The 16647-nt window shown below is 44.2% G+C and overlaps 1 protein-coding gene across 1 annotated transcript in view; it reads left to right on the plus strand.

Annotated features, from left to right (window-relative positions):
* The window catches only part of LOC311338751 (chemokine-like protein TAFA-1), a gene marked incomplete at both ends in the record, with an annotated part of 106274 nt that overhangs the window by 68244 nt on the left and 21383 nt on the right, over window positions 1-16647 (plus strand). Inside the window, one exon of the mRNA XM_084464071.1 lies at window positions 15836-15976. Coding sequence (XP_084320197.1) covers window positions 15836-15976 — 141 coding nt within the window. The remainder of the gene's footprint in view (window positions 1-15835; window positions 15977-16647) is intronic.

The raw sequence follows: 16647 nt of genomic DNA on the forward strand, positions 1-16647 counted from the left end.
TTAGCCATCTTTTTGTGATGGAACTTGGTCCGAAAGACAACACAACAACAGCAACACAAAGGCATGCTACATGCATAGCTATTTTATAATGGTTATCAAGGTAAAATAAAGGTAACCTTATTCTCTCTGACAACTCACAGTTGTTTGCGCTCCTCTCCTCTGATTGGCCAGTGTGTTATCCACATGGGTGTGTGTGCGTGCGTGTGTCCGTATATGTGTGTGTATGTGTGTGTGCACACACGTGTGTGTGTGTGTGTGTGTGTGTGTGTGTGTGTGTGTGTGTGTGTGTGTGTGTGTGTGTGTGTGTAACTAGGAAACAAGCAGACAGCAGTCCTTCTCTTTCCATTTCATTACATTAGTGACAAGCTTCCAATGGCTGGCATGCGTAACAATCTAAGCCAGTGATTTTAATTAAAAGCCATTCCAGATTCCACACCGATAGATTTGTGATTACAAAAAAAAATTTTCTTTCAAGTATTTCAACAGGGCTGACCCGTGCTCATGCTGTTAATCTCCTTAAATGAGAGCATTCACAGGGGGAGAAAAGTTTCAGCATGATTGACTGAAGAACTTTAGACAACTAACTGCCACGTCAGTGTACGACTTATGTAAGGGATTATGTATAGAACGCCATCGAACGTCATTATCGGGAAATAAGCCCCGACAGGGCGAACAGGATACCGACGCGAAGCGGAGGTGTCTTGCTTCGCCCTGAAGAGGCTTATTTTAGATAATGACCGGCCAGACTGACCCTGTAACACATCGTAACACATAACTCGTTCCTGAAAAGAGCTCTAGTTCACTCTGCCAGTGAACCAAAACAAGGAGACTATGTTGCAATTATTGTCCTTAATATCCACATTTTAAATGAATACATTTGGGAGCAGTTGGGTCGGCAGATAGGTTTTGTGTTGTTGAAATGGAATCTGCATCCATCAACCATTGCCAATAGCAGCTTCCCCATGAAAGAGACAGGAGACCTTTTAAACTCTGTTGTAGTTCTGGTTGTACTACACGCCTGGGTAAATGTATCCGAACGGATACCCATTCCTTTTTTCAGTTTGGGAACAGTGTCAGCTGTAAGAGTGGGCCAATAAGGGAGCTCATCCAGATGAGTGTCTGTGGATAAACAGAGGAATGTCACACTGTAACTGCTGGGGATTTACTCTCCGCTCGCCGCAATCAACCATCTGTTGCTGAGCCTTGAGAGTTACAGTCTAAATTGATTTGTGTGTGAGAAACAGCTGGCAGAAATAGTTATTGCATTTGCTTCCATTTAGTTTGCATGGGTGTTGACACACCAGTGCAATAATGTGAAAATTAATGTACAAATTACACTGTGATAAAATTAATCAAGATAAGAAATCTTGAAAAAAAATGAATAATAAAACGCCTTCCTCAAGCTGGGGTGTGAGCAAACCACCACCATTACATGAGATGCTATCTGGTCCTGTTCATGCTTCTGCTTCTCTATCGCTGTCTGAATGGCTTCATCATGAGTAAAAGGCTGCTTTCCTTTGTGCAGAATTCTGTGTCTACTGATAACGAAGGGTTATTACAAGATGTCCTTCAGCGGCAGTAAGCAGCGCAATCCACCCTGACACGCCATCCTCTCCCTCTTGTGTCCCAGCTCTCTTGCCCACATAATGGCATGCTCCCAGTAGGACACACTCCGGACTCCATATTTAGGAAACAAAGAAACGTGTCCCAACAACAGCGTCACCATGCGACGTTGGCGTTGAGGCAAAAGTCGCAATATTCGGCTCAGAACTCTTTGATTCTTTGATAAATCCCTGATTTAAACACAGTTTATCCATGTACATGTACGATAGAGCATGTAGGAGTACATCTTCCTAAAGCAACCACGCAGCCTTTGGATGTTGGGAGGACCTGTACTGGAAGCTGGCAATGTATCAAATGGAGGGAATGTGAACATGGTAGCTAGCTGGCTGCTTTTTGAGTCAACCATTGTTGTAGAACACTCTCACAAAGGCTCTTGCAGTTCTTTGGACAGAGCACTGTTTCCATTTACTGGGACATATAAGAAAGAAAATCCTATTACATTCTTAGTGCACTTTAACCTCAGCGATTCTGTTAGTATTCATCAAAAGTGTTTCTTTGAGGGCTCTCGTGGTGCAGTGACATGACAAGTCCCTTGTCACCACATCATCATTTGTCCGAGTTCACTTCCTGGAGTGATGGCCTCACCGCTGACCTCCTGGGGAACCGTAGACAGTGATTCAGCTGGAAAATGATTTAATGAGAGGAAAGGAGAATGAAAGAAAAAAATATATGAGAGAAGTTTTAGAAAAGAGAGGGTTTAGAATTTTAAAAAAAAATAGAAAACCAAGAAATATTCTGTACAAAAGCCATACATGATTGACATTACGGAGAACGTGTGCGCTTGCATGCCTGTACACGTGGGTACACTGTTTCACGGGCACATTTATAAAAGAGTGACATAATAGAGACGAGAGGAGCTGATGAGTCCCACTGCCCGATAGCAGCTCTCTCTCTCCCTCTCTTCTGACCTACCTTGAAGGGAGAGAGCGAGACTGAAAGAGAGAGAGGGAGAGATGGGCAGAGAGCATGAGAGAAAGAGAGAACATGAGAGAGGGGTAGAGAGGGAGAAAGGGGGAGTGCAACTATTAAAGTGGTTCAGAAAGATTTGACATTACTTCATTGCTTCTAGAGTGAGCCAGGAGACAATGGCTTATCATCCACACCAATGATGCTACAGTCATGACTCAGATGCTACAGGGTTACACAGGCAGAGGAGGGGGGACATGGACAAACGAGATAGCACACTGTCAATGCTGTCACTACCCGATCCGTTATCTCCTGCCGGATCCTCACTGCGCGTGTGCAATGGCCATTACTTACGGCTCCTTTACCACGCATCACTGACATGCAAAAAAATGTGGAGCTTTTTTTAATAGGTCTATATTTGCCTACTAAGGGAGTAGGCTATTCACAAATGTTATGCTTTTGTCTAAAATAAAGAGCGTATACACAAAGCCATCAACAAAGCCGGAAAATGTTCGCGTATTTCTTACAGCAGCTTTTATCCCTTTGGTGTCAGCTTCGGCTCTCTAGACTTGTGTGAGGATTTTTTTGGGGATTTTACAAACAGTAATATATGGATGCTCAGATGTTGTTAAGGTGAGCCTCTAACCACCTGGTGAGACACCAGGAAATTGTGGTTCATCTTGTATATTTTTGTAAATGTCAACATAAATTGGCTGATTAGAGATTTTAAATATTTTTTCCCTTGAAACACAATTTTCAGACTCTCAGACTCACTGTCATCTATATAGCTCTCTCTCTCTCTCTCTCTCTCTCTCTCTCTCTCTCTCTCTCTCTCTCTCTCTCTCTCTCTCTCTCTCTCTCTCTCTCTCTCTCTCTCTCTCTCTCTCGGCACGCAGCAGGGCTCTGACATTAGTATGCACACGGCCTGCAGTCACACCTTGATGTGCAGCCACATGATTTCACAGTCCACCCTGATGCCACAGATCATATTTATAGGCGTGCGTGCGGGGGCAAGATGGATGAGAAGGACTTGAAGAGCTTTTATTAGATTTTATATTTATTTATTTATTTATTTTGAAAGTTATTTACCAATTTTACTTAAAGCAGCTGATCCAGTTCAACCAAACCCAAAGATTGGGGAGATTACATTTTTTAGACGTGATTCTTTTGAATAATCTACATTGTACATCTATATAAATAATGAGGGGAATTTCATTCATCTTGTGGCAGGGTGAGATGAAATACACCTCTCCTCGCCTTGTCCCTTAAGTGTTTTTACAATTACATCCCTTTGTGTGTGTGTGTGTGTGTGTGTGTGTGTGTGTGTGTGAGAGAGAGCGTGACCTTGGGAATCAGCCAGGTATCAATTGAAACCTGACGTGATTCTAATCTTCATAATTAATGGGTGAAGGACCCCTTGTCCTTTATGATACTTCATCTCAGAAGAAATGAAGACGATGTTTCTGCTTCCTCATTCTGACACCGATCCTTTCATGACGGAGTCCTGGCCCCCTTTGTCTGAAGGAATGCCGCTACTACAGTATCAAAATCACTCTGTGTATCCACACCTTCCGGACAGAAAGGATGTCTTGCTGGGTCTGATTGAATAGCCCCGTGTCTGATTAGTCACGACAATGAGCAGCAGAAGTGGCTTTTTTTGTATGCTAGAGTTTGCTCTGTGAACATAGAGGCTACCTATCTTACCAAATTATCTCTCTTCTGTGACAAACTTCAAACTGAAACGGATCGCAGACAAGTGCCGCTCGGAGTGGACGAATCAAAGCTGCATGGTCATCTCTCAAGAAGGTGGGGTGACAAATTGAAGGGCTTGTTAACGATAAACTAGCCAATCATATTTTTGTAATGAATCATCTTCTCCTCGTATCTGGAGACAGTGCAGCCTTATTACCCATTTCGTTCACCACCGGCAGTAGAAATAGATGAGAATGACACTTGTGTTACCACATAAAAATGTTATCCCCGGCTTTAAAGCTTATCAAGCAGACAGTAATGACATTGAGTGAGTGAATTGTGTGTTGTGATGGATATCGCTGTGAGTAATATGACACCAAATTGAGTTCCAACCCTCATATTGGTCTGCTTGTGGACTCTGCAAATAACTCGGGTCCCTCTGTGCTCTCCCTCTGTGCTCTCCCTCTCTGTGCCTCTCTCTCTCTCTCTCTCTCTCTCTCTCTCTCTCTCTCTCTCTCTCTCTCTCTCTCTCTCTCTCTCTCTCTCTCTCTCTCTCTCTCTCTCTCTCTCTCTCTCTCTGCCATTTTTCATGGTTATGATTCATTCATACAGGTGGGGAAAGTCGTTTTGGGGGAGGAAACTCATATTGCCGCATCGTGACACATTACAAATGGCAGTATTGTCCGGTGGTCTCGGCAGCCTCCAGGGTCCCTGGGAGGATGCGCTGTGTACGCTGTGAGCCAAGCTCTATTTGCATCAGGACCCCCTCCTTCCCCCTATATCCCGGACCCCTACGCTTCCCGTCTCTAAGTACCCTCCTCACAAAGCCGTTGTGGAGGAGGATAATTAGGTTTAGTAGAGAAGAGGCAGCATTCAACACAGCAACAAATGACTCCTACACCCGATAGATCGACCGAGTTCCACACAATCCAAGGAATCAATGGGAATCACCGCAGTTAGGAATGTGGTGGAAACATCTACCATCCTGGCTTTTGGACAAGGGAGTTCTAAGGACTTTATTCTCCATGTTTACCGGTGGAGGCCAGGGGCTGGGCAGTTATCATGAAGGAATTTACCCTACCCATTAAAGTTGTCTTGTCATCTATCTATTGATCATTAGGAGGCAGTTTAGGCTCATACCTCTGCACCTTATTTTCTATTCACGGATAAATAGAGGCAATAGAAGCAATAGGTCTCATAGAAGCAATAGGTCTCACTATTGCAAGGTTGGGTCAGAAAAGGCTCTTTATGTCGGCTGTGCACCTTAATATATAGAGTGCACAGCGCTTGTGCTGTAAATGCCATCCCGGTATTACAGTTGGCTGTGTTATTTACAATCAAGAGGGACACATGAAGCATTTACCACATTGATTTCACTCGCAGTGTGTTGCTAATTGAGTAGCATTCAAAAGCTACTTTTTCACTGTGATCAATGTTCCACCATGAATATTATAACCTGTAACTAGGAACCATGACGTATATTGGTTTTCAAGTCAGAATACACATATGTGATCAATAAGAATTTCCTCTCGTCAACCTTTTCATAATAATATGGACAGAACACTTACCTATCGCGGTATTGTTCAAAGTGACACTTATTTTTGAGGGCCTGTGCCACTTTGTGTTGAATGGACCACAGCAATGCTGTGGTGTGTTTAATATGGTGTGGTGTGTTCAATGCTATAAATGTGTTTAAACCAGGATTAACTATACATTTTCTGCTGTCCTCCCTTCCTCCATGTGTTGTCACAATCTGTGTGCATGTATGTGTGTGTATGCGCACGTATGTTTGTGTGTGTGTGTGTGTGTGTGTGAGTGTGTGTGAGTGTGTGTGTGTGTGTGTGGGTGTGGGTGTGTGTGTGTGGGGCTGTGTGTCTTAAGTTTGCATGCCTATATAAAGTTCACATATAGGCGTCGGTATAGGCACCTGCTGCTTCAAATGCACCGCGAGCGCATTAGCTCCATCCACGCGGGGAAATGAAGGAATGCAAGCCTATTAACGTTCCTTGCATATGCTTCCCTGCAAAAGCACAGAGTGGGCTTGATTATTAACAGAGAAGCACCGCCTTTTCCCCTCATGCTCCACTCTGGGAGGAGGAGGAGGAGGAGGAGGGGGGACTCTCTCTTTTCTGTGTGCATGCATCCATAATTTGCAGCTAAGTGCTCATTGATGCATTATACATATTAGATAATGTATTGCGCCTCATCCGGGAGGACCCCGGGCCATGGCCGGTGTGAAAACGCCGCCGCCCCCCCCCCATCCCCCCCACACACACACCCATCCTCGCCTGGAGGAGCTGTGACTGTAGTGCCGATAGCCTGCGTGTTCTCCTTGTCACACTTCTGAGAACACTGACACGTCGTGATGGCGCTCGTGCCCCGGCCACAATTAATCCTTCACCTCCAGGAGTGAAAAGATGGGGGGAGGGGGGCGGGGGGCTAGTTCAGCACTGGAAGTCATTCCATCGCGCTCCTTCCATGGATCACGGCGTTCATTCAGAGGATCGGCATTTTCCACCAATAGCGCTCCGTTATTACATTTCAAAAAATGCAAGCGTTTTGTGATTTTTAAATGGACCATTTAGATGTTCATTCCTTAAGCCCGCCGCTCATTTCCGGGAGCACTGACGCGTGTCATATGGAGACTGAGGTCGGACTCCAGCGCCGGGTTCAAATACGGCATGCAGGGAATCAACATGGGATGCTTGCTCTCACAACCTCCCGTCCCGTCCCACTACACTCACACATACACACAAAATAGACAAAAGAAGACACTAAAACCTTGACGTGGCCAACTTAATCTAAATCTTGTGCTTCTAATTTAAATGGACAGTATTGTATATTCAGAATTATAACTGTAGTATTTCTGGTTTCCCTCTCTGTCAGAATAATGCCTTGTGAAATGGACACTCCTGAAATGGACAAATGGCCTCTCCCGTAACTCCATTTCCCACATTGAAGTTACATTTACATCGCAATACATCCTCTCACACTGCCAGATAAAGAAACTTTATATACCGTCTATATTTCAAATGACTGTATGAATTGTCGTTCAGGTTCAAGCTATATTTGCACCTGAAAAGGCACTGAAAAGGAATGAGGTTACATCCTTATGTTTACCATAAACCTTCCACTTTCTTCGGATTCATCTGTGGAAGCATACTTCCAATATCTAGTAGATCTGTGGGTTTCTTCACTGATTTTGATAAAAGGAAAAAGAAAGTAAACATAAAAATGAAACCGACAACATTTCACTATCAATAGTCATCCAGAGAGTAAGGGGATTAAAACTGATAGACATTTAGGTGATGAGGGACGGTTGATCATCAGCCTTCTCTCGCTCTCCCTAAGCTGGGGAACGGACCCTATGTTGATATAAAGCAATGACATGGAGCTATATGGCTTTTTATAGACATATATATATACACATACAAACCACACGTATATACCATATGCATACACATCCCACATCGGGGCCTTCCAGAGGCCGGATTAGCCTTTTAAATTGGGTTCGTCACGCATTCCTCGTGGAGGGGAGTAATTTCATGGTGCTGAACTGGTATTGATGGAGCCTGAGTAAATGAGGCACGCAGCAATCGTTAACTTTAATAACCATAAAGATGTGGCCATCACAGTCATACCGGCCTCTCAGAGGAAAGCAATACAGGTGATTAAGAATCGACCTGGGTCCAAACAGGCCTCGGCCCTCTCAATCCTCCCTAATGGAATTACCAGTTAAACATGTCAAGACCATTACCAACAATAGAGCCGTTTGCGTTTCTGTTTTTATATTTGTAGTTAAATGCAGCTTAACTGCATAGCTCCAGCAGAGAGTGTTACCCCCACGGATGACAAGGTCCATTAAATGTCCTCATCGCTCTCATTCGGAAGAGCTATAGCTGACATAAATACACATATGTTTTGCAGCCTTTCACAGCTTAGGAGCAGAGTAGTCTTTAGCAATACATCAAACTTTATCAAAAAAACAAACACAAGCAAACAAACCCACCACCTGTCGTCAGGGCAGTTGCTAGGAATTCTGGGCCCCCTGAAGGAATATTGGTGTGGGCCCCTCTACCGCATTCATTGCCACCTTAATATAAATGTTCTTGTTTTTCAGTGTTCTTGACGGTGCCTGGTGTAATACCCAATTTGTTTCCTTTTTTACATTTAACGACTTAACAAGTCGACTTAACGAGTATTATTATGTAAATTATGTAATATTAATTGTCTTATTCTCATTTACCTGATTTGCAACACGTTATTACACCTCTGATTGCAAATACATTTTCAATTAACCACTCAACAAATAGGTGTGGGTATTTTATTGTATTTAACAATCAAGCACTGATATGCAAAAAACAAAGTGTCCTGGCTCAAGATAGTCCACAGGTAAATATGTAGCATTTAACTTAAATTTGCAAGTGAAACAAAGAGCACATGGAATACGTTGTTGTAAAACAAATATCAAAAACAACAACAAGCCTCATCTAATCTCAATTAAAGTTTAAATTGGATTGTTTGTTCACTGTAAATCTCATCGCTCACTCACTTCCGATGAGGAAGAACCATGGGAAGACCCAGGCACGTGCACACATAGGGCCCTAGGGGTGCTTGAGCCCCTGCCCTTTTTGCCTCGTATTAAAAAAGTGCCCTCTGAGTGTTCTTCAACAATCGCGCCCGCAAAAGTGCTCGTCCGCGATCGAACGCCCCCCGTCAACAATCGCGCCCGCAATAGCGCTCGTCCGCGATCCAACCCCCCCCCCCCCCCCCGCCCCCCCGTCAACAATTCGGCACCTGCCCCTCAAGACTCCTGCGCACGTCCCTGGGAAGAACGAACCGCGGTGTGGACCAAACCATTTTTTAAGAAGGGGCCAAGGGGATTATTGAAATTATTAAAATTAGAATATTGTATGATTTGTGGCTTTGTTTTAATTCGGATTCATTCATATGAATATATATTAGTTCAGTGTATGCATAATCATTTTTTCATAGAGGCTGTGTGTGGGCCCTTATAATTGTCATAACCTTTCCCCCCTATATGACGGCGCTGCCTGTCGTACCAAGGCGGTGGGTTTGTGAAACCTCTGGTGTGCAGGGTCAGTAGTTCCAACTTCCTGTCAATCATTATGAGCAGTGGTAAATCCCATGGTCCATAGTTCTCATCCTACTCATCTCTCAGACAACTCTCTCTCTCCCTCTCTCTCCATTGCAACCGTGATGCCTTGCTGTTGTTTGTCCGACCCCCCCTTGCCCCAATATAGTGGCAGCCTCTGTCTAGGGGAATAAAGGCAGCAGATCCAGGCAACTGCCGGGTCAAGGCCACCCCACCCTCGCAGGCATACCGGAGTAGAAGCTGCTAATAACTTAGTAAATGGGGAATCAACCTCAGAGTCATGACTCTGAGGTTGATTCTGAGGCAGCTTGCAATAGTACAATGAGGTTAGGTGAACCAAGAAGAAACCAAGTGTAAGAAATGCTTATTGCGTAAAAAGAAAAATGATGGTTCAGATGCAGGCTAGTATTGTTCAGTGCGATACACTTATTTCCACAGTTGGCTTTACAGAGTTATCCTATCAGGTTGAAACGCAAAACACAAGGCATAAAAAGGAGGTGACGCAGTGCATGTGGCCCAAATGACAAACATGGAAAATGTTCTAAAAATTATTGTTAGCTGGTTTTGCGACAATCGACAGTCTTGGGTTGAAAAGCAAGCCTGTTATCTTGCCTCAGCAGCTCTTGCGCAATTGCAATGGAATAATATATATATATATATATATATATATATATATAAATATAATGATGCAACGTGAGGTGCTCTTTACTCCGCTCTGTTCACCTCCCATTAACACGGGTGGGTGAGCCAGGCAGACCGTGGCCTATCAAGTATCTAAATGGAATTATTGTTCGAGCACTCCGTCTGCGCACATGGCCTCTCCCTTCCTCCAGTAGCCACGTGCAGAGTGCCTGCGCCGCGGATAAGGAGAGAGACATGCCTGTAATACACTCACACGGCGATGACGGCCAAGCAGGCAGAAATACATACGGCGCTGCTGTCACCCCGCACTCTTCTCGCTACTTCACAAGTCTGCTATATAGTGCAGGAGGCGCGACGCTAAGGGCATAAGTACCGCTGAAGCGGCATTAGGCCCTGGCAGTGCTCCATCCGGGAGTAACAATGGCTTCAGGACACACACACACTCACTCACACACAAGGACACACACACACACACACACACACACACACTCGCTCCCTCACACACACACACAGCCACTAAGAGTCATTATTTTGGTTGTTACATTTCCTGTGGTTAGCGTGTGACCTTGTGTTACCGTTTGACCACGAGGACGCTCCATGGGCCGCGTCAGGACAGTGTGGCTTTTGATGAATAATGGAGGCCCTATCAGTTGCAAAGTCGTTAAAATAAAAAAAAACATAACACTCTCACCACCAGCTGTAAAACTCATCCATTTGGAGTCCACACTCAGTGAAGCCTTTTAGCATGTTGAAACGCTGCCCTGAGTAGACTGGGTGCATTCCTGAAGTCCCCCCATTGATGTTTAAGTAATGCTTAGCTAAATTCAGATGATGGGCTTCATTAAACATACATGCAAACGGGGACAAATGGCTTGCATCCTCTTTGATAGCCCTCCCTCTTGAAAGAATACTTTAATGTTTTCCTTTTAAACTTGAATCTACTGTCAGGGATGCTGATTAGTGTCCCATGGTGTCACATAGGACTCAATAAGACAAACAGAATAGAGCTGGTTTTCATTGCTGAGATGAATGACAGCTTTACAATCAAGTGGTGTTTCATGACGTGCAGCAATGGGCAAACAAAAAGGCTGCTTCTATAATGGATGAATTCAGGGCACAAAAAGAATTGTTAGAAAAAGCAATTGAACTCGATTAAGTTCCAGTCAAAGTGGGAGTTTGAGTGAGTGAGTTTGGCAAACTTAAATAAAGAGTACAAAGCTGCTTTGTTTAACACTTTACATGATTTCTGTAGAGATTATCTTGGTTTAGATAAAATCCTGTTCGCAATGTGGAAAGCATATTTGTGAAGCCTTTTTAGAAACAAAAAATCATTAACAATGGGGGGCTGAATGTGTCCTCAAAAGGCCTGACATGTCATCTCTAACAAAACGACTGGGACTGTATATCTTGATGGGCTAGAGAACAGTTCCAAGAAGAGTCATGGAGAGAAACAGAAAGAGACAACTAAGAGGGGAGGGAAGAATGCATAGAAAAGATGGGCTTAGCGAGTCTGTCTCCTGAAGAAATCAGGCATTCGAGTATGCAGGCTAAGGCGACTTGTTTTCACCTGAGTGCCCACTGATTAAGTTGTTTCCAAGAGGAGGAGGAGAAATACATGAGAGGGTTCTCGGCTTTTCTGGCGTCCCTGCTAGTGTCCTTCCCGAGCCATGTGCTGGGCTGAAACGACGCAAACTCCTTTGGAAAGATGGAGAAAAATAGCGACGGTGGGAAAAAAACAGGACAGAGGACAGAAGGTGACTGAAATGACAACACGCAAGGAATGAGTGTTCATCTCGGTGTCACAAAAACTTGCCAGATGCAGTGAGACCAGAAGGCGGCAGGCTGTTCTTTGTCATTCAAGAGGATGAAAGCAGAAAGTCCTGCGCTCCTTCCTCGGGGTTCTGCTGGGAGTGCGCTTGCTGCGCTGCAGAACACTCGTCACGGTGACCTTGTGTTATTGGGACAATGCAGCTTTTAGGGGTTGGTTGTTTTTAAACCGTGAGGGTGTATTTGCATTCCTACAAACATCTTTGTGGAGCAAACTACAACCCTGGCACTGCAGCAAAATGATGGTTACTATATTCTGAATGTCATCACAAACAAAACTGTGACAAAGCGGATGTCCCAGGCCTCATTTCCGAACTAATCTACTAATTCCCCCACTTGATTCGTCCTGTATCCATTTCGCAGTTGTTGTTGCCTTTTTGTTAGAAAGCTCCCACCCTCATTAACAACTTTTGATTGGCCGATGTGCTAAGCTGTAAACAACAGGGGCATTGATTTCTTCAGACATAATCACCTCATCCAGTCGTGTAATGGCTGCTGTCAGTGTGGGCAGCCGGGAGAAAAATGGGCAGCCGACGGTCCCGTCGTTGCCCTTCACCTCCCCTCATCAAAGGCCAGAGTGCACCGCCACCCACTCTATCTCTGTGGGTTGGTTTAACCCTTTTAGCCAGCCGACAGGCCCTAAGTACTCTATCCATCACAACCTGCACACACGTCACAAGTCATTTACAGTCGCGCATCACAGCCACATAAACAATTACAGTGTACCTGAGGGTCGGCGAGCGTGCACATGCACACACACACACACACACACACACACAAGAATAGATACACATGGCCCTCTCCCCCCACCCCCCACACACACAAATGCAAACACACATATCCAAACAAACGCATACCCAACCCTATGTGTAAATAAAAACAAATTTCCAGTGGCTGCAGCCTAGTGGTTTATACTTAATGTATCATGACAGACACATTACCATCGACATATCTCTACTAATGTACAAGCTAGTACGACAACTAACACAGACACACAAATACGAAACAAAATGGCCAAGCGTCAACTCTCATTCAAAACTGCGAGCCATTTTCACATTTAATAGATGTTGTCTGAGTGGCCATTGGTCCTCTTAGTGTCTGTCTTGGCAGGCTCAGCTGAGCTATAGAGAAGAGGTCTGGTCCAATAGGTTCACATTCATTTACCAGATGGCACTGGGTGATTGGCCAATAGCATACACTTGGCCCACAGTGAACCATTGCTTATTGATTAAACCTGTATCCACGAAGTCTGCCAGCATGCATGCACATGCCAATGTGCAAGAAGGTAGAGACATGGGAAATGTGTTGGTTTCTTAATGCGAGCTGTTCATTGGCCCTGTCCCATTCAAGCTGTTGATTCATTGGTTCACACTTTTTAACTCATAGCTCAGTAGTCTCAGCAGTTTTGAATATAACAAACATTAAGGGTCATTATTGTATGTCTTAAAAAGCTGGCTCACTGCTGCAATAAATTATACACCATATATGACGCGATAGATAAATAAAACACTGGTCATATTAAAGTCCACAGCTCCTACCTCATCAAATATCAATATCTTATCCACATGTGGAAACAACAGAACATAACATAAACAACAGAACATAAATAAAAAAAAGGGTAACACTTTACAATAACCATAGTTTATAAATGGTAAATAGACCATTTATAAATGGTTAATAGACCATTTATAAATGGTTAACAGCTTATAGACCAATTATAATGGTAAATAGACCATTTATAAATGGTTAAATAGACCATTTATAATAGGTAAACAGATAGTTTACTAAGTTTACTAATGTTTAATCATCATTTATAAACAGCAAGACCAATCATAAATGGTAAATAGACCATTTATTAATATTTAACTATCATTATAAATGGTCTATTAACCATTTATAAATGGTCTATTTACCATTTATAAACTATGGTTATTGTAAAGTGTTACCAAAAAAAGCTCACCATTTAACACCCGACCAAAACATAAAGGAGTTACATTACACTAGACGACTGTGGTTGCATCCTTAACAAGGCTAAAAGAGTTTAAATTATATCAATCATATCAATCATTATAGTGCAGACCTACTGAGCAACCTTAACTCAAGCATCAGACAACAAACCACAGGTCTATGTGGTGGATAAAGAAGCTGTTGGTAAAATATTTACCAACAGCTTCCCAGGCGCTGCACTGCGGATGCCCCGGGTGTGCCTGTGTGCCCCCATGTGTGTGGACCTCTGACAAGGTCACTGCTCTTTGTGTGTATGTGTTCACCGGCTCCTTGTTGGGTCAAAAGCAGAGAAAGAATTTCCCCCAAAAAGGGACAATAAAGGATAACTAACTAACTTTACAGAGCGTAGACAGAGTGCGATGTCTGGGATTTTAGCGCACCTTTCTTTTCTTTTTCACCAATATTTTCCCAGCCTGCTCTTGGCCTCTTCCTGCCCAGAAATATTACAACAACAGTCGTTCAAGAGTCACGTTAACACTTCACGACAGCAGCGTCCAGCAGGACTGCAAATGTTTGCCTTTTAATCCTCCGCTGCCTTTGGTCTGGCCTCCATCGACAGTGACGAGAATGGAGGAAGAGTGTGGCCAAACTTGTTTGGTGCCTATAGGGAGTACACTTCCCTATTTAATAACCCAGGCTTTTCAAAAAAATGTATATAAAACAACACAGGGCGGGAAACACATTCATCTTTTTGTCACATCGATTCAAGACATTGAGTTGGCATTCAGTTCTGGGAGTTTTTTCTTCAAAATAAGATTGAGCGAATCTCCAGGCATTTTTACCTATTTCCTGCACTCAATCCTTCTTGGACAGGATCTATGTTCAATGCTCTTCCTGTTAATCTTTTCTTTCTCTCTTTCTGTCTTTCTCCCTGTCTTTCTTTAGTCTAATCTCCCAGTCTCCGCTGCCTCCTGCCCTCGCCACCTCTCCCTCCTCGTCTCGTCTCCCTCCTTTCTCCTTACTCTCGCCTTGCGTTGCGTGTGCACTGCGATGAACTCAGGAGGTTTAATTGTTGGACGGGGGCGTGCGTTGCAGTGGCTGTCAGCGGAAGATAAAGAGCCTCGTCCTGTGGCGTGAGGCAGGGGAAGAGCAGTGATGGAGGGCCGCTCCCCTGCAGCTCCGCTGGCTGCGTTAGCCCTGCGCTTTATAACTGTGAAGGGCCACTTCCAGTGGCTCCCCCATTACTCACCGCCTTGGCCAGGTCCACGACAGCCAGACACACCCTGTTCTCCTTCGCATTCTCTCTCTCCCTCTCTCCCTCCCTATCTCCCTCTCTCCGGCTTTCGCTTTCGTTTTAAAAAAAGGCCCTGTAGCTTCATCTCCCACCCGTCCCCAGGGCAACCATCCCCATTGTTATGGTGACCTAGTGGAGGCCCTAGAACATCCTGACTCCTCTCTTTACCGCAGAGAAAATTATCTCTGACATGTGCCATTTTCACTGCGGGACCTATTGTGCAGCATTTGCTGTGACGGATGTCCACATACTGTGGCAGTTTGCTTCAGTCACATGACTGTTGCAGTAATAACTGCCATTGGACCGAATTCCTTGGCTATACCCAAGACATTCCTATACACCAAGTGAATCATATTAATGCCATTTGCAAAGCAGCGAGGAGGCGTCAGAATGTGGGCTGGTTCTTAGGCAGTGGGGACAGGCAGTGCGGAGGGAAAGGCAATTAAATGTAATAATGGAGATCCCTCCTGGGGCAGATCCACACACACGTGAAGAGAAGATCCCTGAGAGACGTATTTGCAGCGTGCGTTGTGTTTAAGGATTTTCAGAACATTCCTGGGAAAAAGATCTATATATCAAAGAGGAGAACCAAATTGCTGTTGACAGTTGTTTAATTTCCTCTCAAAATCGGTTGACCGAGAACGATGACAACGCTGTTGTAGACTCGTGATGTAAGTTTTAACATTCAGCGTTTGAAAAGAAATGCTGTTTCTCTGTATAGTCTGTCACCTGATCATTTTAACTCCCTGATGTTGACAATGTTTTTGTGTTCTCTCTCTTTCCTGCAGAGGGAGGGACTTGTGAGGTGATCGCAGCCCATCGGTGCTGTAACAAGAACCGCATCGAAGAGCGCTCCCAGACCGTCAAGTGCTCCTGTTTGCCGGGAAAAGTGGCCGGAACGACACGCAACAAGCCCTCATGCGTGGATGGTGAGATAGCTTCACGTGTCTTCTAATGTGTCGTGCTGTGTTGTGTCGGTCGGAACATGTGTCCCTCAACCAGTTACTAGATGCTGGGTGAAGGTTTGAGGAGCCTACCAGATTAATTATTTATTTTCAGTTTTCACCGTTTTTACATAAGAGATGCACCTAACACCTAACATAACGCACATTAAACAAAAGTTAGTGTTAGAAATAAAACCAAAACAGATGAGAAACTTATGTTGTTGAAAGTTGGACACTGATTGGACATGCTGGCCTAAGAAACTTCTTCTGACAACAGCCAGCTACCAGTATTGGGTAAGGTACAATGGCCCGACGTTATTGTTTGTTGGTGTTTGTTGAGCCAGTGTGAAACACCGTCAGGTTTAGAGGTTTGAGGGGTTAGAGTTAGCATTCAGGGTTTGGTCAGAGGTTAAGGTAAGGGGTTAGATGCAGAGGTTAGGTTAGGGTTGGGGGTTTAGAGTTAGACATTAATTGGGGTTAGGGGTTAGGGTTAGGGGTTTGTCCTTCATGTGGCATGTCTACATGGAAGGTCAACAAGCTAGTTTATTTGTTCTGATTATTGTTAATGTTCCACCTGGTGATACATTAGGAGAGGCCTTTTATTTGTATCACGTGTCAATCGTTTTGGGGCAATATTTTCTGTCACAGGATATTTT

The sequence above is a fragment of the Micromesistius poutassou genome, assembly GCF_964030765.1.
Source record: "Micromesistius poutassou genome assembly, chromosome: 2".
Lineage (NCBI taxonomy): Eukaryota > Metazoa > Chordata > Actinopteri > Gadiformes > Gadidae > Micromesistius > Micromesistius poutassou.